Source organism: Pogonomyrmex barbatus, unplaced genomic scaffold (assembly GCF_055798465.1).
Source record: "Pogonomyrmex barbatus isolate J1 unplaced genomic scaffold, ASM5579846v1 scaffold19, whole genome shotgun sequence".
NCBI classification, from domain to species: domain Eukaryota; kingdom Metazoa; phylum Arthropoda; class Insecta; order Hymenoptera; family Formicidae; genus Pogonomyrmex; species Pogonomyrmex barbatus.
The window spans coordinates 524,444-546,737 of record NW_028297115.1 but is presented as its reverse complement, the minus strand read 5'-3'; the positions used below and the strand labels follow the sequence as shown (position 1 = coordinate 546,737).

The window sequence follows — 22,294 nt, the reverse complement described above, 5'->3', positions numbered from 1 at the left end:
GGTCCGGCACTCGAGGAAGCCGGGACTGCCACGGCGCCGACGCCTGGTTTGATTCCGACCAGCGGCCCGGTCGATAGCACCACGGCAACCCCCGGGTCGTTCTGGCTTTCCTCCCCCTTTCTCTCTTTCTCTCTCTCTCTCTCCTTCTCCCTATCTTTTTCTCTCTCACTCATCCTCTTCTGCTGCCCCTCTTGCTATCTCCGCCGCCCCCACATCGCAGGCTCTCCATCCTGCTTCTTCCTCGTGTACGCGCAGCATCTTTTCTCCGGCTGCCACCACCACCGCCGCCGCCGCCACCGCCGCCGGCTCGTGCTCCACATCCTCTCGCAGCCGCCGTTGCGCCTTCGGCACCCACCGCATCTCTCTCTACACCCTCGCATCTCACACACGCCACCCTTCACCTCCGTCTGTCCCCCCCCCCCCTCCTCCTTCTCACACACGAGAACGAGAAGGGCGCGAGCGAGAGGCTGCTTGAAGAGGCTGCTCGGTGTGCGAAGGGAATTTTCCCCTCTCCCTCCCCCCTCATCCCTCTATCGTTCTCTCTGTCTCTTTCTCTCCCTCTCTTGCTTCCTCTTTCCGTCTTTCGCTTTCCGTTCCGCAACGGCGAGGCTGCCGGAGGCAGACGTCACCCACGCGACTCGCCTCGCGAAATAAGCGACTGGCGTTTGTGCGGCTGTGTTTCCGCCGGGGTGGTATCGTCGATCGTCGAGCTAATTCCTCGATGTACACAATCAGGTGAACCTGTCGATTCTCATAGTCATAGATTTTGGACGCCCACAAGGAAGTTAATAATAAGGGAACATTGCGCAAGATGTCCCTCGCAGAGGAAAAATATAAAAAAAAAATATTTTTATATCCTTTATAGACGTTTTTTTATGGGTCCAACACGAGTTACTACGCGGGTTGCTACGGTATATTTATAGTTATAGCGCAACATGTTTTTTTGTGTAACCATACCTCAAAGTTAATACTCCGAATTCGGTCATTTTCACGATCACGTCAATACTTTCTCGCTATATTTTTTTTTTTTTTTTTTTTATTTTTTTCCTGACTTTCCATCATTTTCCCGTACATGCATACGTGGAGCATAAAGCCTACACTTTTCGTGAGCTCCGATTAATTTCGGTGATGGATATTAATGAGAGCGAGAAGATCAGGTTTTTCATTAAAACATCGTGCTTCTAGTCTACTTAAGAAGGCACAAGTTCCTAGTGCTTAACATTGCATGAATCTCTCCACTGGGTTAACACATGGAACTCTTTCCTACCCTTCCTAACGCCTCAATCATTTTAAAACTTAAATTGTTCATATCTGTTCTACACTTTCTGAGAAATGGGGTGCTCTAAGAACGCTCTAAGGAGTATAAACGAGCGGGAAGACCATTAGCGAGCGAAATATCCGTATATACCATGACCATATGGCCACGCCGCGTTACATTCATTAAGTCCGCAAATTTACATGCACCCGAATAATCGAAGTTGGAAAATTGGAGTATCCCCCGTTTGAATCGAGTCAAACGCCAAAATATTTCATATATCTAATCGCCTCTTGGGGATCGCGATCTTAAGGATTTACGAAAACGCTCGACATAAAGATCCAAGCTCGCCGTTTGAATTTTACTATGTCCGCACCTGCGCGATCGAATATGAATCAAAAATCTTCACGATCTGGAAATTTTATATCCCGTCCAAATTATCATGTATACAAAAACAAGGTTCCTTCGTGTAATATCCTCCGCAATCTCGAGAAGGGGAGAATTTCACGAAGTTCACGTGTGGTACACGCCAGGTACACGTTTGTCGAAAAACTTTATCGCGCCGATATCGGATTTTATTCCAATCTTCGCAGGCCATGAAATATTTTGGCGTCTCGCACGGACGATAAAATACCGGGTGCGTTGTGTATCCGCTATTATAATTCACTCGCCGAGCCGATCGATCGACGCGGGAGGTCCTTCGTCGCGGTGAGTTATCCTCGCGCGCGAGGGGGGGGGAGGAGGTCCGTGCCACGCAAACTTGAAAGTCGCAAACTTGCGAAAAATTTAAATCATGCCGCGACGAAACGTCAAAGCCAAAACGTGCGCGGGAGCGTGCCTCGTAAATTGCCTCGTTATCGTCGCCATCGCCATTATTTACGACCCTTAACGAGGGAAGCCTCATACCTCTCCACGCAAACGTGCGAGGTGCTCGCCCACACGGGCGCCAAGCCGCTTCCTCCCCCTCCCCCCCGAGTGTGTCTCTCTCTCTCTCTCTCGCTCTTTTTCGCGCCTCCTCGCCCCCGTCTCTCGCCCGCCCTCCCGCCGACACTTCGCTCATGATTTACCTGTCATCCGAATTGAAACATCACTCCGATTAATTAAAACCGAGCCGAGAATACATCAATTCAACCAGCTCGTTAAACTGCAACGGCGCTACTCCCCCTCCCCCCTCCCGCCCTCCCCGCGCGCGTGCGCGCAAAACCGTCGCCCCGGCCGCAATGAACACGATCGGTTAGACGACAACATTGACAAAGTTTGGAAATGCCTCTGGCCGACACTGACAAAGCTTGGAAATTACCGGTTTTGTGCCGAATCCCGCTTGGTACTCGAGATCTTGCGGCACGTTTGTAAAAAAAAAAAAAAAAGGGGGGGAACAGTCCCAGATGGTCTTTATTCCGGAATTAAACCGCGTCGCGCCGCGGGCTAATTGAAGAATAATTCAGAATCGCCGAGGAGCAATGCAGTACACATTTGATTAATGTACATTGGGGGGGGGAAGCACGGGGAGGGGGTGGCATTTGTTACGTTAATGAACACGGGTCCATTCGCATCCGCAGCCGAATATAATTGAATCGAATCAAGGAATCGAATCGTTGCCATTCAATTCGTCAGTCCTACATGCGGTAGAGCGAACAAATTGCGGTATTAGCGATCACACAGAAGCTTATAAAAAGCTCCCCCGGCAGCGACAAGATAATGAATAGCGATATTCACGAAAATTGAGGACCTTTCATCACGTCGCGATATTATACGGACGTGTGTGTGTGTGTGTGTGTGTGTGTGTGTGTGTGTGTGTGTGTGTGTGTGTGTGTGTGTGTGTGTGTACCGATCTTTCATCAGATTCGACAGATTAATCGTCGAAACACAACTAGGGCGCGTTGAACAGGAATAACCCCGCGAGAGAGCCGGCTTCCCGAAGGAGCGGGATTATCTTACCGAGACGTAAGGTCCAGGTGGCTCGGCGAAATTGAAAAGCGCATGAATTTTCTCGAGCGAAGAGTGAAACGCGCCAAGCACACGGCCGGATATATGCCTCGGGTGAGAGACACTCGCGCGGTAACCCTGAATTACGGCGAGCGAGACCGCTTAACCGAGGGGCGGAAAAAATAAAAACGAGAAGGAGAGCGGAAATGAAATTGGCTACTCCCAGACTTCGCCCGCTAAGGAAGCGCCGTTAATTAGCCGGCTGTATTCAGGGAGTCGTAAACCGGCAGGGCGAAGTTAGGTGGAATAAAGTCACGGAGGAAAAGTCCTTTTCTCTCGCTCTTCTTTTTTTTTTCCTCTTCTCTTTACGTGCCCCCCCCCCCCCCCGCCTCCGCCCCCACTCGCTCGTCGACGCCACCGCTGTCGCCGGCGGCCGAGGACCGTCCCAATTTCCGCGGCGGCGTTCTCGATCGATTTCGCGGTCGTTTCGGCGGCGGCCAGATTAATGAAATCGAATTTTCAACGCGACGCCGGGCTTTTATCCACGACGGGATAAAGTAAAATCTTAAAATGCTCGGCCTCAGAATAGATCCTCGTTACGACGGCGCCTTTTCGCGCGCGGAACTTTGTAAAATGCGATTATGCACCCCGCGCTACACCCCAGGGGGTGCGTTCGCTTACGCACTAATCCGATATTACGTTAATTCGATACTTGGACGTGAAACGCGCGCCGACGTCTCGTGTAAACGCGCAAATGCGCTAATATCGTTGTAATCGAGCGTCAAGAACGCAGTAGGGACAAAAGCTTTTTGCAAACTCGCTGCAAATTATGTCGCGCTCGCCTGAAGCTAATTGTTATTGAAACGACTGTTAAAATGACACGCGCAACTATCCCGTGAATTTTCAAATAAAAACCCTAGAATTTTTAAATATGAGCATAGGCATGCGGACGATGCAACTCGACGCACCGGAGTGACAATAATTTGCCACACCGGAGGAAATATAGACGGACATTATTATACCGAAGAGAGAAAATTTTGCTCGTCGCCAGCCTGCCTCCAGACCGCAATTATTACGCTCGTAATAAATCGTTAGTAGTTAAGGATTTCAAGCGGCAATTCGCGAGGAAGCTGCACCCGCGCGCGATAAAATTCATCTCCAAGACGGGACTGTCGCGCGGGACGAAGATGGTCATCATTTCTGGAGTATCTGCGAGTGACAGCTGTTTTAGGATTACCACGCTGCGAGAGATACAATAACGAAACCGACATTCGCCGTAACGAATAGCCTCGAGTGCGCCGCAATATCGTAACGAGATTACGCTATATAAAGGATAACAGTCGGAAATATATCTGGAAATACGGAAAATTGCGTAGAAAGGCGGTAACATATAAACCGACAGGAGTCGCCGGTATAGTTAAATAACAAGTTTTGATAAGCTTTTGCACGTAGATAGAACAGGCGTTGATACCTCGTGCGACATGCAAACGAGCCGACCTCCATCTGAAATGAATTTAATCACTCGACTCGTTCTAAACAAATCCCAAAATCACTTTAATATGCGCGTGTTTGTCTATGTTTTTAATTATTCACCACAGAAAAGTAATATACACTCTTACCTCTAGCTCTCTTTTTTCATCGCATTTTTTTTTTTTTTTTTTTTTTTTAATAACATTCCTTAATTTGGAAAAGAAAACTTATTTAGACTTCAAAGTTGATAATACTGTCTCTAGTGCGATCGTAAAAGAAATTTTACTAGTTCCTCATTTAAATGCGGAAATCGAAATGGGAATCGACAGCGGCAGCAAAAAGAGAATGATTGAAAAATATTTTCAATCTTTTTTTCGTTCGGCTCTTTTTCGCTCAATGCCCGTGCTCGTCGTACGAAGCTTTCATTAGCGTCCGATTTTTGTCAGGATTTTTGAGCGGTATCAGAAAATGCCGATACGACGGCGTGCGGCAAGAGAGAGAGAGAGAGAGAGAGAGAGAGAGAGAGAGAGAGAGAGAGAGAGAGAGAGAGAGAGAGAGAGAGAGAGAGAGATTTCATTATCAGCGATATCTTGCGCGCGAGTTTATCAAATGCCATTGCGCTCCTTCAATTCACTTCGCTTTTAGTGACGGCCACGTCTCTCGAGTATCGCCCCGTCAGATTTTCCTCGGCAGAGATACGATCGGAAAATCCGATCCTGGTCCCCCGGCCCGTATTTGTAATTCGAGCCCGTTTCTCTAATCGCGAAAGCTCGGGAAAGCACAATGGCAATTTGAGGCAAATGCGATCGGCGAAAGTACCGGGCAAGAAAGCAGCTTAGCGACTTCGTAACATCGTTTTTTACTCTCTTCCCGGATGTTGCTTCTTTCGGTTTTTCCCCTGCTTGTCATTTAGTTAAAACTTAAGAGCTAATTTATGTACCTCCTTTGTAACACGGCGAGGAATCTAAAAACTTTAATCTTAATATTCCGAGGAGCTGAAAGCTGCCGCCGATCCGCGATACATTTAGGATTCGGGGCTTTCAGAGCGATTTTCTTTCATCTACCATCATGCATACGAACAACGACAACGAGCAATATCAAAATTAAATATTTATAGTTGTATTTCGAGCTCCCCTTTCGGAAAAAAAAACAGAGACAGCGTGTTAACGTGTTTGTTTAGAAAAATTGAGCAAACCAAAACTAGATTTGTCGAAATGCAAACAATAAAACAATTAAAACGTAAACAACACACATAAACTCATATAAACGTGAATATTCTCAATTATCGTTCTGATATGCGCTCACTCGGGTGTACACGGGGAAAATTACTCGCACTAACAGCGAGGGAAAAAAGTTTCGATCGTCGCAAAAAGCTAGCGCTCCAATTATTCCATTCTCGTCTCGTGGAAGTGCGCGATTGACGTTCCTGGACCACCAGCACTACCCCCCCCTATCTGTGCACCACTCCGACCGGTCAGACTTACCCCGAACGAGTGGGTGTCGATGTAACTGTCGAGCGCAAGACAAAGTGGAGTGCTACGGAGTAGGAGGGGGGAGGGGAGGGGGGGGGATAAGCAGGCAGTAAACGGAAGGCACGGGACAGAAAAGACGACGAGGAAAGAAAGAGGGACGGAGGAAAGGAGAGAGAGAGAGAGAGAGAGAGAGAAAGAGAGAGGGGGGATGAGGGGGGGGAGACAAAGACAAGAGGGTAAGAGGGTAAATGGTAAAATGAAGAGGAGGCAGCTATCGCTTTCTCGTCTCGTGTTTTGAGGGGGTTAGGGGACTCCAGGATCCTCCGGAGCAGGAGTGCGGTTCCGTGGATCATCCATGCGCTCAGCATTGCTTTTTTTTCCCCGATTTCTTCCGTTACGTTCCGTACGTACAGCGGAAAACTGGGGCGGAGAAAAACAACCAAGCGACGAGGATAAGTGGGAAAAGGCGCGGGCGGAAAGGAGCAAAAAGTAGACGCGGGATGAGAAATGTGTAATTTAACCCCTTCGCGCACTCACGGGCGAGTTATCGCGCGCGCGGGGCTCGGCCTCTACTTTAAATTTATGAAGTTTTATAAATCTCGGCTCCTCTACTTTTTTTTTTTTTTTTTTTTTTATTAGTAAATATACTGCGGGATAATTTAATTTCTCTTTTTACAACGAGATCTCCTTCGAAGGAATCGTTCCAGTTCTGCCGGGATTCTGCCGCGTACGCGTGCAGGCTTCGATAATAAAATTTCAAAACGGAGAGGATGATAAATACAACAACGGGTTAAATAAAGTACAAAGGAGTATAAAAATAAAATAATGCCGTTTGCGCTTTTTCAGCCTCAAAAACTTTAATTCATTCATTGTCAAGTTGTAAAAAAAGGCGGGTTTCACGGTGCCCACATAAATCCAGTACTCCCATTGTGAAAAGAAAGGAAAGAAGCGTGGCTGCAAAATCGCTTTCACTGTTAATTAGCGACAGACGTACGAATGCCTTTATTTCACGGCGAACAAGAGAGCAAATAGAAAACGGTGAACGGCTGGCAGATAAAGATCCGGTAATTCGTTAATTAGTTACTTGGCCAAGTGCAGCTGAAGCAAAGGATTATTCAACTCTATTAAAGCACACGCAATGGCCCAGTCTCAAAGCGCAATCGTATAACCTTTTTTTTTTATCGCTCTTTTTATTTTTCACAAATACCAAGATGTGTACGCAAAATTATGTCTGCATAAACATTCATTAAATACATTTAACCCATCGCTACATCAGTTTAATAAAGTGTGCCATTTCTCAATTGCTAATGAGGAAGATCGTTTCATAAGTTAGATAAACATTCTCTGTTGATGAAAGATTTATTTATTAATAATTCATCCTCATTTAAAAAAGTAATTTCGCTGTAATATAACGGGACACGTTACCGCGACGAGTCTTCGGTAACACATTTCGCGCAAGTCCCGGGAGTACGAAGTTTATGAAGTTCCCGTAACTTATTTTCGCGCTTAAACTCTTTCAATTAAGCCACGATGATTGTCCGTGTACACAGCATAATATCCCTTTTTATTGCCGCTCCCGCTGCGCCCGCGACGACGACGACGACGACGACGACGACGACGACGACGACGACGACGACGACGACAACGACGACGACGGACGTCCCGCCGCTTCTGTTTCCGCTTCCTCAAGACGACAGGAAGGTGTAACGACGTCTCCCCTTTTTTTTTCTCGCGTAGCTGCGCTCAGTTCTCGCATCTCCGTCTGTTTTCCCCGACGAAACGACTCTTATAAATCGCTCCGCGTCAAGTAACGCCGAGATTCCATTCGAACCGCACCAGGATTATTCGAGGAATGGTGTTAGGAATGCAACCGACCTCTTCGTCGTCATTCGTGTTTCCACCGCGAGCAGGTCCCGTTACCTTCGCGCGAGGCAACCTGCGCGTCAACGGGAAAGAGATAAGGCAAAAAAGTAAGGAGGATACGACCTGGCAAAAGAGCCTGACGACGGGGGACGGGGCGAATGGGGCAGGGATCCTACGAGGCGAGTCCGTGCACTTTACGCACTTTTGGCGCGAGTGTTAATTGCCAAGGTGAGTAAAGCGAGGTCCCTCCTGTAAAAGCCAGTCAGTCCACCGTTTAACATCACCAGGAGAAAATCTCTCTCTCTCTCTCTTTCTCTCTTTCTCTCTCTCTCTCCACCCTGAATAAATATTCAGGGAGTCCTTTTTTCACGCACGCGATTCAACGAATCCGATTACAGCGATTTTTTTCCTTCTCCCCCTTTTTTTCCTCTCTTGTTTTGTAAACGCGCGCGTTTACTCGTTATGGCAACCGGCGCGATCGGAACGGCGTGTCCGCGATGTGAACGTGTATTCTTTTTCCTTTTTTTTTTTTTCTTTTTTTTTTTTTACTCCGATTTCCGCCGCTCGTTATCGTCAGTAACTTCGAATATCATGAACATCGCAAAAAAGACGTGCCCGAGACTCCCAGTGGGCATCAGTGATGGCGGTTTAATGCGGAACGCATCAGGTACTTTTTACATTCCTTTTTAATCCCCGCAAATCGCGAGATTAACCAAGCCCGCGAGTTCCCGCTTTTCATCATTCATAGAGAGCTTCCATTTATATACCGTGTATATTTACATTTTTATGAGTTTCATTTTTACGAATGTTTAACGAGCGTGTACGAATTTTTTTATCGACCAAAAAAAATCCGACGACGATCTCGCGTGTTTAAAAGCGTGAAATCATAACGAATTGCGAAACATCGTTTCCGAAAATCCCGCGCATCCCGCGAATGTTTCAATTCTCATCTTTCCCCCCCCGCTTACGTAACATACGGGAGCGATTTTTCCGCGAACAACCGCCAACTCTCTTTCTCTCTCTCTCTCTCTCTCTCTCTCTCTCTTGGCCATTTCGGAGATATGAGGCGTGCACCGCGATTTCCCCGCTCTCTGACAAGATTCAACCGATTTATGCGCACGTCCGAAAAGATGATCGTTCGTATCCATTTCTGTCCTCTCCAGGAACACGGTGACGCGAATCGATGTCGCCCACGATTCCGATACTTTCCGCTCTGTTGCTCTCGTTGATATCAGGATCAACGGAGGGCAGGGGACAGGGGATGGATCCCGTTTCGCTGTTGCGACAAACTCTCCGATATTGGCGGAAAATATACAAGACGTACAACGAGGAGGTAACTCTCGGTTACTGTTGGGCGGACTATTTGCTCGAGATAAGCAACGAATTGTCGGCGAATCTATCCGCACCGTCGCTCGCCACGACGGGAGAAAATCGCCCCGGCGCGACGAAAAGCCAGCAAAATCCATTTCCGCGATACGTAATGGCCGATGCGGCGACGCTGCCGTTCGGAGAAACACGGGGGGGAGGAAAATATCCACGAGAGAAGCGGTCGCACGCGACGGCGAGATCCTCCGCTATTTCCAAGTCTAGAAACGACCCTGGCGGGCGTCGAATTGCTTCGAAATCGAAAATAATTCAAAGACGAGGGAGAAGAGTAACGAATGAAACTTCGTGCTCAGTTGCGCCGAACAGCTATGCGAAACGGAGCAGCGAAATTGATAAATACGAAGGGATTACGCCGACCGAGGGTTCCTACGCAAATAAAAGGTGAAAACACGTCTTTTGTAAATAAGGCCTCACAATATTACAAATATTTTTCCTTCTCGGTGTCGCACATAAGTCTCCGTGTTTTTCTTTTTTTTTTTTTTCTTTCTCTTTTAATAAGCTTCACTTTGTGGCATGCTATCTGTAAATTACGCTGTCTCCCTAAATAATTCCGGTAGCGTGCGGGCGCGAGGGAAACTTCATTTAATATTTTTTGCCGTAATGCGCTTCGTCGTATAAATTTTATCTTTTGCCCCGGAGACGTTAAGCTGGAGGATACAATATTATCGCGTTAGTTCAATCCTTTTAGCCGCAACATGACACACGTGCAAAAATTTCAGACAGCGAGCACTGCCGATCGTGCCGGAACTTTTGTACGACGGACGGAAGGAGCCGCGGGATGGTCACGAGTTTTTATCCCGCGGGACGAGTTCGCACGCCGTTAATCCGACGCCTAATCCCAAGGACGACGACAAAGTCGATTCCGGATCGGCGTACCTCGGGGAGGATTCGCGTCGTAAAGTTTTACGTTCGCTGACGAACCCTGAGTCTGAGGACGCATCATTTTCACTCAGAGTTGCCCGAGAACGAGGATCGCTCGGCGGCCATCGGTTCTCCTCTCGGCTCGGCTCGTCATCGCAAAAAAGAAATTCGAGAGTCGACGAAACGTCACGCGATCCCTGGACGTCGCGGGAGGATCGCGGGAGGATCGAGGGTGATTCCGCGGGAAATCCCCGCGCCCCTTCGACAAACAACGACGGAGATTCATCGTCGCCGCCGCCGTCGCGTTCGCAGTTCCGGCGAGTAAACGTGGACGTGAGGCGTCCCCGTACGAGCATCGTAAAGTTGATGGTTTCTGAAGGAAATTCATCGCGTGACCCGGCGATAAAGACCTCGGAGACGCCCCGTCGGAAGCCCGAGGAATTATCCTGCGATTCGCTTTTATCGCCACGCGGAGGAAGTATCATCCCCGAGCAGTCGTCCTTCGAGTCTCGAGGAGGTGGAGGGGAGGCTGTTAAGAAAGACGCGTCGTCCCCGCGATTCGGGATTGCCGGAAGAAGCGACGCGAAGAAGCAACGCTCTCGGCAACCCCCGCCGGGAGAGGAGGAAGGATCGCGGACCGGAAGGGACATTTCAGCGGCACCGGCAGCGGTACATCCGTTCTTTTCGTCGATGCTCGAACGATCGCGCCGGCGAGCGCTTTACAAATATCGTGGCTTCTCCCCCGATTTCCCGCAGGGGAGAATTCCGCAGAAATCGAGGCGGAACGACGACCCCGTTCGAGTCGTCGCGAGAAGCGCGCCTTCATTGTCTAGCGTTCGATGGTTTATCGAGAGTTATGAGGGCTCGACAAGCCGATCGACACAAAATTCAAAACTAACCGCGTCGCAAGCTCCCCAGGATCGAGATAAATTGTCCCTTGTCCAGCCGGTCTCTTTCGTGTCCAGCGTACGTACGTTTGTTATCGCTGCTCTCAGAACACTGGGAATGTTCGTTCAAATAGGCCGACAAATCATGGATGTCGTAGAAACGAACGCGGCTCTCGTCTGCACGAAGGAATATTTATGGATCAAAATTATCAGATGGATAGATGGATAGCGTAAAAAGCTGAAAGGTTTTGACGCTATCCCTTTCCAAATCTCCGAGCATTCGAGATGAACAAATAGAGAGAAATTTTGAAATGTGACGGTGAAATAAAAGATTCTCCATTATTTTATCGAAATAGCTTTTTCGATGATTCTATAAAAAAAAAAAAAAAAAAAAAAAAAATAATTTTACAGTTGCGTGCAATGTACATTTAAAATAGAGCTATTTCTTTTGATGGCTCGCTTATCGAAATGTTCGCAAATAATTTCATAAAATTTTCATTGACAAATATTAAATTAATGAAAAGTTTGTTCGCATCGAAACGTAATTTTTTTATATTTGTATTTTTTAGATGGATTAACGTAACGATATATAGTATAGTATTTTCATCCCAAGTGTAAAATTTCCAATAATTTAATATACATATCTCGAGTTTCCATTTATCTACATGTACACGCGTATATAAATTTGCATGCTCTTTATTGATATTAAAGAGGAGCTCTCGATTAGTTTCGAAGCCAATCGGGAAGATGTTTCTATCTCGTTGTATTCTTACAGCGCTCTTTAATCTACGAAACATTTGTCTCACGCCTGTGAATACCGCGGTACAACCTGCATTATCCTAATGGCACACACCTGCGGTGTCACAAACGCTAATTACTCTGCGGAATCGTAATTAAGAAGGTCGAGTGATCCCCAGAAACAGATGTCCCCTGCTGATGGAGGCCCATCACGAATGAATTTTTGATGCCACCTGTTGCTGTCGTTGTCTTTCTCAAAGTCCTCTCCTCTTTTCGTGATCAACACTCGCGGCTAGTACAATTATTATAATGCCGGTTACATTGATATGATCTGCAATATCAAAACGTCACGAGCAGCGAAGACACGTTAAATGCGCCCGTCGCGATAATATCGAACGATAAAAGCCAAGAATCCGAATTTATATTGTTAAATAAATGCAGGCTCTGTCAATTATGCAAAATTAATCGAAGACCGTGACATCGAAATTTGTCAATAGATGAACGCTCAACTTTAGATGAACATTATCAACAGAAATTATTATGAGAGAATTATTATTATAAAGTTATTCGTAATAATAAACCTTTTGTAACAGATAAAGATCTGGGAGGGTTAAAGAACTGTAAACAAGAGCGGAGATAGATCAATCACAAAGGCAAAGACCGTAGGCGGCTGTGAAAGAAAAGTGTGCGTGAAAAGCACGCGGATATAAAAGACGCCACAAAATGAAGCCGGTTAATTATGTAGGCGACGAAAATGGCGGGAGAGATGCGCTTCTTTCATCCCGTTGAGCTACCCTCACACGGCTGAATCTACGGTGGATCAGTTTAAATGGACGCTTGATAGAAAAAAAAAAAAAAAAAAAAAAAAGCAAAGGTTTGTTTCCACGGATAAGCTAGACTATCCAGCTTGTCCACGAGCGTTACATCGTTTCTCGTGACACGACGGCTCACGGATCATTCATAGAGGAATTCATTATTAAGGAGTCTCTTAAGCGTTCTCACAAAGGGCCGTCTTTACGAAGGAGACTGCACTAGGGTTATAAGGAGAGGTGACTGGAGGAAGAAGAAGAGAAGAGAGAGAGAGAGAGAGAGAGAGAGAGAGAGAGAGAGAGAGAGAGAGAGAGAGAGATGAGATTGAGAGAGAAGAGACGGAGCTTGACGCTTTCGAAGCGCCAAGCGGAAGCCTATTTTCGTTCGCTTTCAGCGTGCTTATCCGGTATCTCGCGCGATTCTATATCGCTCTATTCATAACGAGAGAGTGCCCTATCAACGGGAGTGAATCCCCGAAGAAAGCGCGATGTAGTCGGCGTGCTCATAAATAATTAATTCTTAATCATGCCGGATGTGGACCGGAGTGGACCGCGCGCAAGCCTGCAATGGGTATCCTGGGGCGCGAGTAGACAAAAAAGTTTCTTCTAGAAACTTGGAACTTGGTATGGGGGGGGGGAGGGAGGGAGATGAAAGATCTTTTCTCTTCCTCTCTCTTGCACCTCGCGGTGACGACGATCATTTACTGGATTCGATGAATGATCTTCGGCGCAAGATCCTGATTCTTGTGCAAATTCGAGCCCAGCGAAAAGTTCTCTGCAAAAAGTGGAGCTTTTAGGAGAATATCGAAATTACGTAATGCGCTCCGCGTCAAAGAGCTTCTCCCACATATGAGCGAACTAAAATGCACGCGTAAGCTTAACGGAAAGGATCGGAACTCACTCTTCGCAACGATTATTCGATGTTACCTCCGACAATCGCTGTGCTTCCCCGTGGACTTTCAAATGTTCAAGACGGAACAGGGATCGCTTTCGCGATGTTGCCGTACGCAAATTACGGATGGTAATTACTTTCATATCGGGAGATCCATAATGCGTCTCTCAGTTTCCACGAGCGAAATTAGATATGCGCCGGAATTGACGGATGAAACGCTCGCAAAGTGCTCTTCAAACTCTCAGGGCGTTTTAGATTAAATCCTCACTTTATTTGTACCCCGGAGGCATATTCGCGTATTCTCACCGCCACATTCGTATTAACCAACTCCGGATTATGCGCGTACAAAGTGTCGAGACGCAGACACTTCGTCTTTTATAATCAAGTCAATTTCACTTTTCCGTCCGCGGAAGAAAAAAGATTTGAGAACGATTTGAGACGATTTGAGAAAAGAAACGTCGTTGAAGATCACTACTTACGCAATAGGGGTGGTTCTAGCTAAATGTCAGAAAGCGTAATGGGGGCTACGAAATCTCGAGTCGGCGAGATCCGTTAGTATCATCGTCATCTCATGCGATCGAATGCGATTTTTCCAAGGAAGTAAGGAAGTAAAGACGAGAGAAAGAGGGGACAGCTATTTACGCATCCGCTACAAGGAGAGAGAGAGAGAGAGAGAGGAGGGGGGGAAGGGGGGTAATTCGATCCAACCTCGACGAGCGAGTATCCTCGTGCCATATAACCAACTCTGTGACGGTTTAATCCTACATCGGATCTCGCCTGTATCGGTGAACATATTCCGATATAAAGCCATTACTAAAGCCATTACTACTACCGAGCCCGAGGACAGATCTACAGGATGTTGTATTACAGGATTATAAATAACATATATATTTTTTCGGAGCACTTGGGCACTTGGGTCATATACGTCAGGCAAAAATTATCTGGGAAAGGATAATTGAGTCCTGCAACATTTGGAAAATCCTCTGCCTCAAGCGAGCGCGCCCAATAAAATTTTCCGTACCAATAAATGGATATTTAATGTCAAGCCGTAACGATTGATTGTTTCGTTTGCGTCATTATTAAAGCGAAATGCAATAATAAAGCTCGTACAGCTTCATGAAATTTCGTCGAATCGAAATATTCGAAAATTTAATTTGTATCTAGTATTTTGCGAAAATATTGTAATCCATTTTCGCTCGCTTTATGATTCACTACTACTACACAGAGAGCTGCTTATATTTAATGATAAATAAAATTGCGTTCTCAACTTTGCTAAAGTTGCACGGACGTGCGAATGGAATAACGAGACACGCTCCGGAATGTTATGAGCGTTAAAATTTTAATCTGAAAATTCAAGCCGGGCTTTCCTCGCTTGACGATTAGCTCGTGCCATAGCTGCAAATTCAATATTCTCCTCCGCTCAGGCCATAATTATCCGATACGCAGAACGCGGAACGGAGCGCGGTTGTAAGTGCCGGGTAAGTGCGCAGCTATGAGCGTAACACCCTCGCATATAACATCCGCGGCGAAATTCGCCCTGCAATTTTGTCGGGGAGCGCGAAACTTCGTTTTGCGGTTAAATCGTTCCGCAGTACTTACCATCAACGAGCATTAAGCGTGCGGGCCTGGTTAAGTTCCTCGGAATCCCGGAACGGGGATATTCCGCTGGATTTCTTCGCGGTGATCCCGGCAGACCGGGTAAAATTGACAAAACTTGCTTGATGTTCGTTCAATTTACCGTAGCGGCCGTAAATGTCTCATTAAACTCCTTCGGGTCCTGCTTTGTGAGAACAAGACGTTATAAATAGGATAAAAAAGGATAAAGAGGCAAGAACAAGAGATTCAGATTAAACGTTGAATGAACGGCGAATGAGTCTTCACTTAATTACGCTTCTACAAAACTATAGGAAGCATTAAACATACGTTGTTAAGGAACAAGATATCGGATAGCTCAGAGCTCAGAAGAATCACCTGCTAAGATTTATTTTCCCAGATTTGTTGCCATCCGTATACGACATTATTTCACACGGGCAAATAATAATAATCTGCTTTGATAAAAATAAAGACTGCGAATTTAGTCCCAAAAGGCATAAACGAATCGCAATACTATGTCAGTCTTTAGATAAGAAGTTAAAAAGAAAAAGAAACAAGTCCAATTCTCCAAACTGGGGATTGGACAAGAAGCTTACAAACCTTTCCGTAAAAATTGCGGTTGTAATAAAACCAGTGGGAACTTTGGTCCAATTGTATTGCAATGAAACAAACGAACTTAGAGAGTATTTGCTCTGAATTACGTTGGAAAAAAGAGCAGAGCTGGTAAAACTGTTTGAGTAAAAATATGAGGAAAGTATGTACAAGGGGAGGAATACGTGAAAAAGTCGCAATTCGATATACAAAACGAAACACACGTACGCAGCGGTTAGAATTTGTATTAACTAAATTTTATAACAATGCTTAAAGTGTACAAATTGTAAAAAAGGTGATTCATTTGAGACCGATGAATAGAGATACATGTGGAATGTAACGCAGTAATCTTTCTTTATAATTATACATTTCTTATACTTATCAGTTTTTATAATTTGAAAAAAAATTACTGCATTGTCCTTGTTACTCGGTGGCCTCAATTGCTCCACCTCACGTCAACAAAAATAAGCTCTGTATAAATAACGTCCTAAGATAAAAAAATTGCGTCAGTCGTGCTTTCCAGGGCCGATGTTCTTCTGCGTCAACCACGCTGGATCGATCGCAGACAGACCGCGAAGATAACATCTTCCGGTGGCTACGACCTCCGTGAACAGCAGCAATGGCGGTTTCGTACCATGCAATGTCGAGGAAGGGTGTATGGTTACCGGCTGCTTAGAGTATACCTGTACCGAATGCATAATACGATTATGCAAGATCTTCCTTGCTTACTCATCGATGTAGGAAATTCAAGCAAAGCGGAGATGAAAACAACAGTGGAATACAAAGACAAAATTATTCATGATGCGTACTGTGCACAGCTGTTCCTTAAATTTGTATTATTCAATGAAAAAAGTTAAATACTGCAAATAAATGCAAGAGAAAAAAATGTTCAATTGTTTAGTTGCTAATTAAAATTTGCTAGAATAATAGAAAGATAATTGAAAATTTCATATATCAACACACATATATCAATCAATATAATAAAATATTTTTCAATAATATCTGTCTCAAATATTACATTCTTACAAATTATTTCATAGTAAAATTGACTGCAAAAGAAAAAGATATTCAATATAACATCAAAAAATTGCCAGTAAAAAATAATAATGCTGAAGTAATATCGCGCGCGCAGGTGTGTGTGTGTGTGTGTGTGTGTGTGTGTGTGTGTGTGTGTGTGTGTGTGTGTGTGTGTGTGTGTGTGTGTGAGAATTCACTTACCGTGATATACGTTTGATCTCTTTGCAGCTCGGCAAGATTCTCATATAATCCCTCGAGGAAAGCTTTTCTGAGTTGTTTCGTATTCGTTCCGCAACTCGCCTTCTCCAAATTCGCACGTTCTGCCAACGCCGCAAGCTGTTGCCTCACTTCCGACCCGTACTCCAGATTTCGATGGTGCAAGAAGTTCTCGTGGCACCACACCTTCTTCTGCGTAACACTTTGGTATGCTCGGAACACATTCAACAGTGTTACGTGATCCCCCTCAGGCGAAGCAAATCTAGAATTCCCCAATGAGAGTTAGTCGGATAACGTTAAATAATAATTTACTTGACCAGATGCGAAACGTAATGGAGAATGCGCTCTATCGCGAATACAGTATTCCATACGAAGAGTATACAAATACAAATTTCACATCTTAAATTTTATTTTTCTATTCAACTGTATTCTTAGATAAATAGATTACAAGCAAGTGCTATACCGTGAGCGTGCATTGTAAGCCTGTTCCCTCTTCGTGGGTGGGTCCATGAAAATCGATTCTCCCGATAATAAAGCGATAACCGTCAATGCTTCCTCCAGACACCTGTGTTCCACTGACGCGAGGATCACTTTGGTAAATCGAGGATCTAACGGGAATAGTGACATCGTTCGGCCGAGCGTAGTCAACTGCGGTGGAGATCCTTTACAAAGGATTATGTAACGATTTATTGTTGTTTCTATGGGAACTATTATTCGCATCTTATTCAATATAACGAAACGAAATATTTGTCATAGGATGCCGCTAATCAATCATTTTTTCTCATCGCGTCATCTCAATCTCAATATTAAAAACGAATCTATCACATTTCTTTATTGTACTAAATAGAAAAGAATATTTTTATTTTAAAAACAGTATAATTATTATTTAATAAAAAATTTAATACGCATAATTGTTGTATTTGTATAAAATTCTTATTTATCTTCTTTAACGTGCAAACGAAGAGATATTAGCAGCACTCGTTACCTTTAACTGCACCCAGTTTTTCCAAACAGTTCACGGCCACATCTACACCCTCCTTAGGCGGTTTGTCCATGAAATCAAAGGTGGTAATGTCGACGCCGATAGCGAGTAGTTGCAAAGCGACTCCCGCGAGAGAGCACCTTTGAATTTCTGGTATAGGCATGTCTTTCATCTTCTCGAAATCTTCTCGCGTATAAACTCTGTAACACCTGCCCGGCGCTTCGCGAGCGGCTCTACCTGCCCTTTGCCAGGCCTGAGCCCGTGAGATTTTTTCAACCCTCAATACATCCAATCCCGTCGTCGGATGATGAGTCCTCGCTTTGACAACTCCGGTATCGATCACGTGGCGAATTCCTACGTTTAATTTTCTTATTAAATCCTCAAATCTTAAACGATTAAAAGTCCGAAAACTGCGAACGTTGTGTAATTAATAGTCAGATAAACGCACTTTCGATATCGAAAGTGATATAATTAATCTCGTACGCGCGATACGTCGCTTCACTTGTCGCGTTGGAAAACTTTATAAAAAAACTTTTAAAAATAAATTTCCTCTACATCTCACGTCTTATCTTTATAATTATCTATCGCAAAAAAAAAAAAAAAAAAAACTTTGAGCGCTAATAAAAACGAGATTATTCCTCCTTCTATTTTTTGCTTAGAAAAAATAAATAGCAAAGAGAGAGAACAAAGATACTTGTACGTACCACCAATTGTAACGGATGTCTCAGCAACGTTTGTCGATAGTATCAATTTCCGCATTCCCGGTGCCGAAGCTTTGAAGGCCTCTAACTGCTGATGAGTGGGCAGTGCCGCGTATAAAGGAAAGATTTTCAGAGGCGGATACTCCTGTCCGTCCAATTGTTTAGCCACTTGTCGGGCGGCTACCACTGCCGCTTCTATTTCTTCCTGACCAGTTAGGAAGATAAGAATATCTTCACTAAAGAATTAAGAACAAAGACTAAGCAATAATGATAATGAATGTTGTACAAAGAGGCATGCTCGCATATTTTCGTAACATCAAAAATAATTTCAATAGTTCGTTATTATTATAGCATTATTATTCTTACTTCGCGGGTGTCTCGCGATGAATTTGAAACGCTGTAACTAACGCGGCGAATGCATAATCCTGCTGCGAGGAAACCGCGTGGAATATCCTCACGGGATGCTGACGGCCTTCCAGATACAATGCCGGTGCTTGGAAATATTCCTTGAATTTAACGGGGTCCATCGTGGCCGACATGATCAAAAGTTTCAAAGGTGGCAGATTCTTCAACTTTCGTAAATTTTGCGCTCGTCTCGCCACCCCAAACAAAACATCAGTCTGCACAGATCGCTCATGAGCTTCGTCAAGTATCACTACCTGTTGCAAAGTTATAAACTAATGCAATATTCGAAAAAACAAATAAACAGCAGAGACAGAGATGTTTAAAGAGATTTTCTTTGACTTTTAGAATGTTATACTATTCGTTTTTCAAATATATTAATTTAATATATTTAATAATCTCTTAATAGGAAAGACTTGACTTTTACTTTTTGTTAACGTTTAGATATCTAATTTAAAGGGATTTGATTTATATTCTAAAATATAATTCAGATAAAACTGAATCTCAATAGAATCTTGATAGAATCTAAAGATAGAATCTTTTCTTATGACACAAATTTATCATATAAAACTTTGTTGTTCATTATCATTCAATGACTGCATTGTTTATTAATAATATGATGACAACATACCGAATAATCCGACAGAATTTCATCGGTCATTGCCTCTCGCACCATCATGCCATCCGTCAGATACTTGATTCTTGTTTGAGATGAAGTGCAATCCTCAAAACGAACACAGTAGCCGACTAATTTTCCTGGTTTCACTCCTTGCTCTTGGGCAACTCGACGTGCAATACTGACCGCCGCTATCCTACGTGGTTGTGTAATGCCAATACAACCAGATGATCCAACAATTCCAGCTTGGAGCAGCAACTGTGGAATCTGCGTGGTCTTACCACTGCCAGTTTCGCCTATTATGATTAGAGTGCTGTGCCGACGTATCTCTTCCAACAGTCTGGAATAATGAAAAATAGAATAATAGCATAAATGGAAAAATAAAGGAATCATTAATCTTCTTGGATAAGAAAATCCAGGCAACATAAAGTCTAAAAAAGAGTTCATAAGATGTCTAAACATCTTTGCAAAAGTCTAAATTCCAATTTTAAATCTTGTATTATCTAGGAAAGATATACAAGACTTGAACAAAGAAATATGGAATATTGTAAATGTATAATGTATAATATTAAATATATAATGTATATAATATTAAATGAAAGTACAACTTGCCGTTACAATTGATCTTTTGGAATTGAAATAAAAATATTTATTAATATTTAAATTAGATAATTATTATTTCTTCTACTTATATTTATATTACATATACGCCATACTTTTTATATTTATCTAAAATAAATATTAAATTACATACATAATTATTTAATATGCAATTTGAACATGTTATATAAACATAGATAATAAGTATTATGTTATAAAATAGAAAAAGTAACAATTTAAGAAAACATATTTCAAAGTTGATCAGCAATCTTCAATATTTTTTGAATTTCCTGATACATGAAAAGTTTATTTTTTTCAATTCCAAGATCACAGTTAAAATTGATTAAACATACACATCGATACACAAATTAATCATCTTCGATTCTACCTTATCCACTACGAGTAAGTATCCTCGTTAGTTAGTTCGATTTGCAACAATCAGTAACGAGCCACCATTTTGAAATACTGTGTATATACCGCGTGTACGACGGCGAACGCCGCCGTCGCCCTCGTAAATTCTCTCTCTCTCTCTCTCTCTCTCTCTCTCTCTTTCTCTCCTCGCTCTTTTTCTTCCCTCGAGATGTCTTGCCCCCTTGAAGCCTACCGTTTACGGAGCATGTAGACCGGCAGCGACTTCCTCCGCTGGTGCAGAGCGACGTTCACCTTGTCGCCGTTCCTCGGCACATTCGCACTGTTCGCCGTTCCTCTGTTGTTCTCGTTCATTTTCTGCACCTTGCCGGGATTCTCGCGGAACACGACCGTGCCGGGCCGCTTCACGGCCAACTTGGATGACTTCCCCATCGCGCTGTACTTGGGATCCGCGTCGTCGTGGACTCTCATCTCGCCACCCGGAGCGCCGCACGGAGCGTGGCACGCCGGTGCACGCGGTGCGCGTATATACGCGTAACAGCAACCACTCGCGGCGACCGCTCCGCGAGCGTCACGAGAAGCACGTGTTGCGCGCTACAGCTGTTCCGTGTACGCTCGCCCCGTGTCCGCACGCCCTCTCGCGCTCGGAGCGCGCGCGTTCGGTTGCGGTTCGGTTCGGAGTACGATTGAACACGGCACTTCACGCGGACAGCATGCCGTCGAATGAACGACGAAGTACCGAATGCCTTGGAAATTTTTAGGCGTTACCAGACGTAGACTCTGGATGCGTGCGTCGCGAACAAAGACTCGCTCTCGATGTTACGTATTTCCGGAGAAACCGGCCACGTCCTGTATATAATATCGATATCTAGTTAGGGATATTAGTTAGTGTTACATACAATATTGTGTACAATATAATATAGGATTATATTTAATGAGGGAATAATTTTTGTTTAATAAAGAAATATCTTTTTTTTATGTCTGTAGAATTTATAAATATATCATGAAATATAATTTTTTATTATATTTGTGTGTATATTATGTACTTTTTATATTTATATTTGCATATAAAATATTAAATTTCCTGTACGAAAATAATTATATCAGAATATGAAATTAAATTTTTTTCAGATATTTTAATGCTCACAAAATTTAACAATTATTATAAAGTTTTGTAATATCTACAAAGTCTTTTTACAAAGACTCTGTCTTTGAATTCAAATCAAGCAATGAATTCATAGTCGAAATAGATGTCTTTTGTTTTCATTTTCATTCATTTATTCAACAAGCCTTCATTGTTATCAATTAAAAGAATTAATAATTAATAAATTAATAAATTGACCAAAATGTTTGTGGTAATATTTCAAATATTTTTCATCATGAGGTGTAAAAAAGTAAGATTCGCGAATTATCTCTTTCTGACTAATAACGATATCAAAATTAACGCCAACAACACCAGCATCCGTCATTTATCATATCATGTGTCATGCAATAGTAATGTGCTTGCAGTTTAGCATGTCGAAGCTGACCAAGAGAGAAAGAGAGACTATTATCGCTAAAGAACCTTGAGAACATATATTAAAACATACGAGGCAAAAAATGAAGTAATAGCTTTTTTACACAATACTTCAAGAAAATGGTAGAAAAA

The 22,294-nt window shown here is 43.7% G+C and overlaps 2 protein-coding genes across 3 annotated transcripts; one reads left to right on the top strand and one right to left on the bottom strand.

Moving 5' to 3' along the window:
• Positions 1–6: 6 nt before the first annotated feature.
• Positions 7–12,115, top strand: LOC105431318 (uncharacterized). 2 transcript variants are annotated; one of them, XM_089075674.1, is made up of 4 exons: positions 7–735; positions 7,861–8,214; positions 9,150–9,753; positions 10,092–12,115. In XM_089075674.1, exons 3-4 carry the CDS (start codon positions 9,170–9,172, stop codon positions 11,347–11,349), a joined length of 1,842 nt encoding a protein of 613 aa, XP_088931800.1. In that variant the 5' UTR covers positions 7–735; positions 7,861–8,214; positions 9,150–9,169; the 3' UTR covers positions 11,350–12,115. The 2 variants fall into 2 exon arrangements, with proteins under 2 accessions (XP_088931800.1, XP_088931801.1); XM_089075675.1 differs by lacking the exons at positions 7–735; positions 7,861–8,214 and adding an exon at positions 8,500–8,653.
• A 3,853-nt stretch (positions 12,116–15,968) lies between these two features.
• On the bottom strand, positions 15,969–21,446 carry ath (ATP-dependent RNA helicase DHX33). Its single transcript, XM_011645429.3, has 8 exons — positions 20,882–21,446; positions 19,693–20,017; positions 19,026–19,318; positions 18,663–18,895; positions 17,962–18,312; positions 17,440–17,638; positions 16,962–17,238; positions 15,969–16,426 (listed from the first exon to the last, which is right to left on the bottom strand). The coding sequence occupies exons 1-8, from the start codon at positions 21,115–21,117 to the stop codon at positions 16,250–16,252; spliced, it is 2,091 nt and encodes a 696-aa protein (XP_011643731.2). The 5' UTR covers positions 21,118–21,446; the 3' UTR covers positions 15,969–16,249.
• Positions 21,447–22,294: the final 848 nt, after the last annotated feature.

Coding starts and splice junctions, on each gene's coding strand:
- ath (XM_011645429.3), bottom strand. CDS start 21,117: ATGAGAGTCCACGACGACGCGGATCCCAAGTACAGCGCGATGGGGAAG. Junction 18,313..18,662: donor GACATCCGTTACAATTGGTG/GTACGTACAAGT, acceptor AATTAAACGTAG/GAATTCGCCACGTGATCGAT. Junction 17,239..17,439: donor GCTTACAATGCACGCTCACG/GTATAGCACTTG, acceptor GGGGAATTCTAG/ATTTGCTTCGCCTGAGGGGG.
- LOC105431318 (XM_089075674.1), top strand. CDS start 9,170: ATGTCGCCCACGATTCCGATACTTTCCGCTCTGTTGCTCTCGTTGATA. Junction 9,754..10,091: donor GGTTCCTACGCAAATAAAAG/GTGAAAACACGT, acceptor CAAAAATTTCAG/ACAGCGAGCACTGCCGATCG.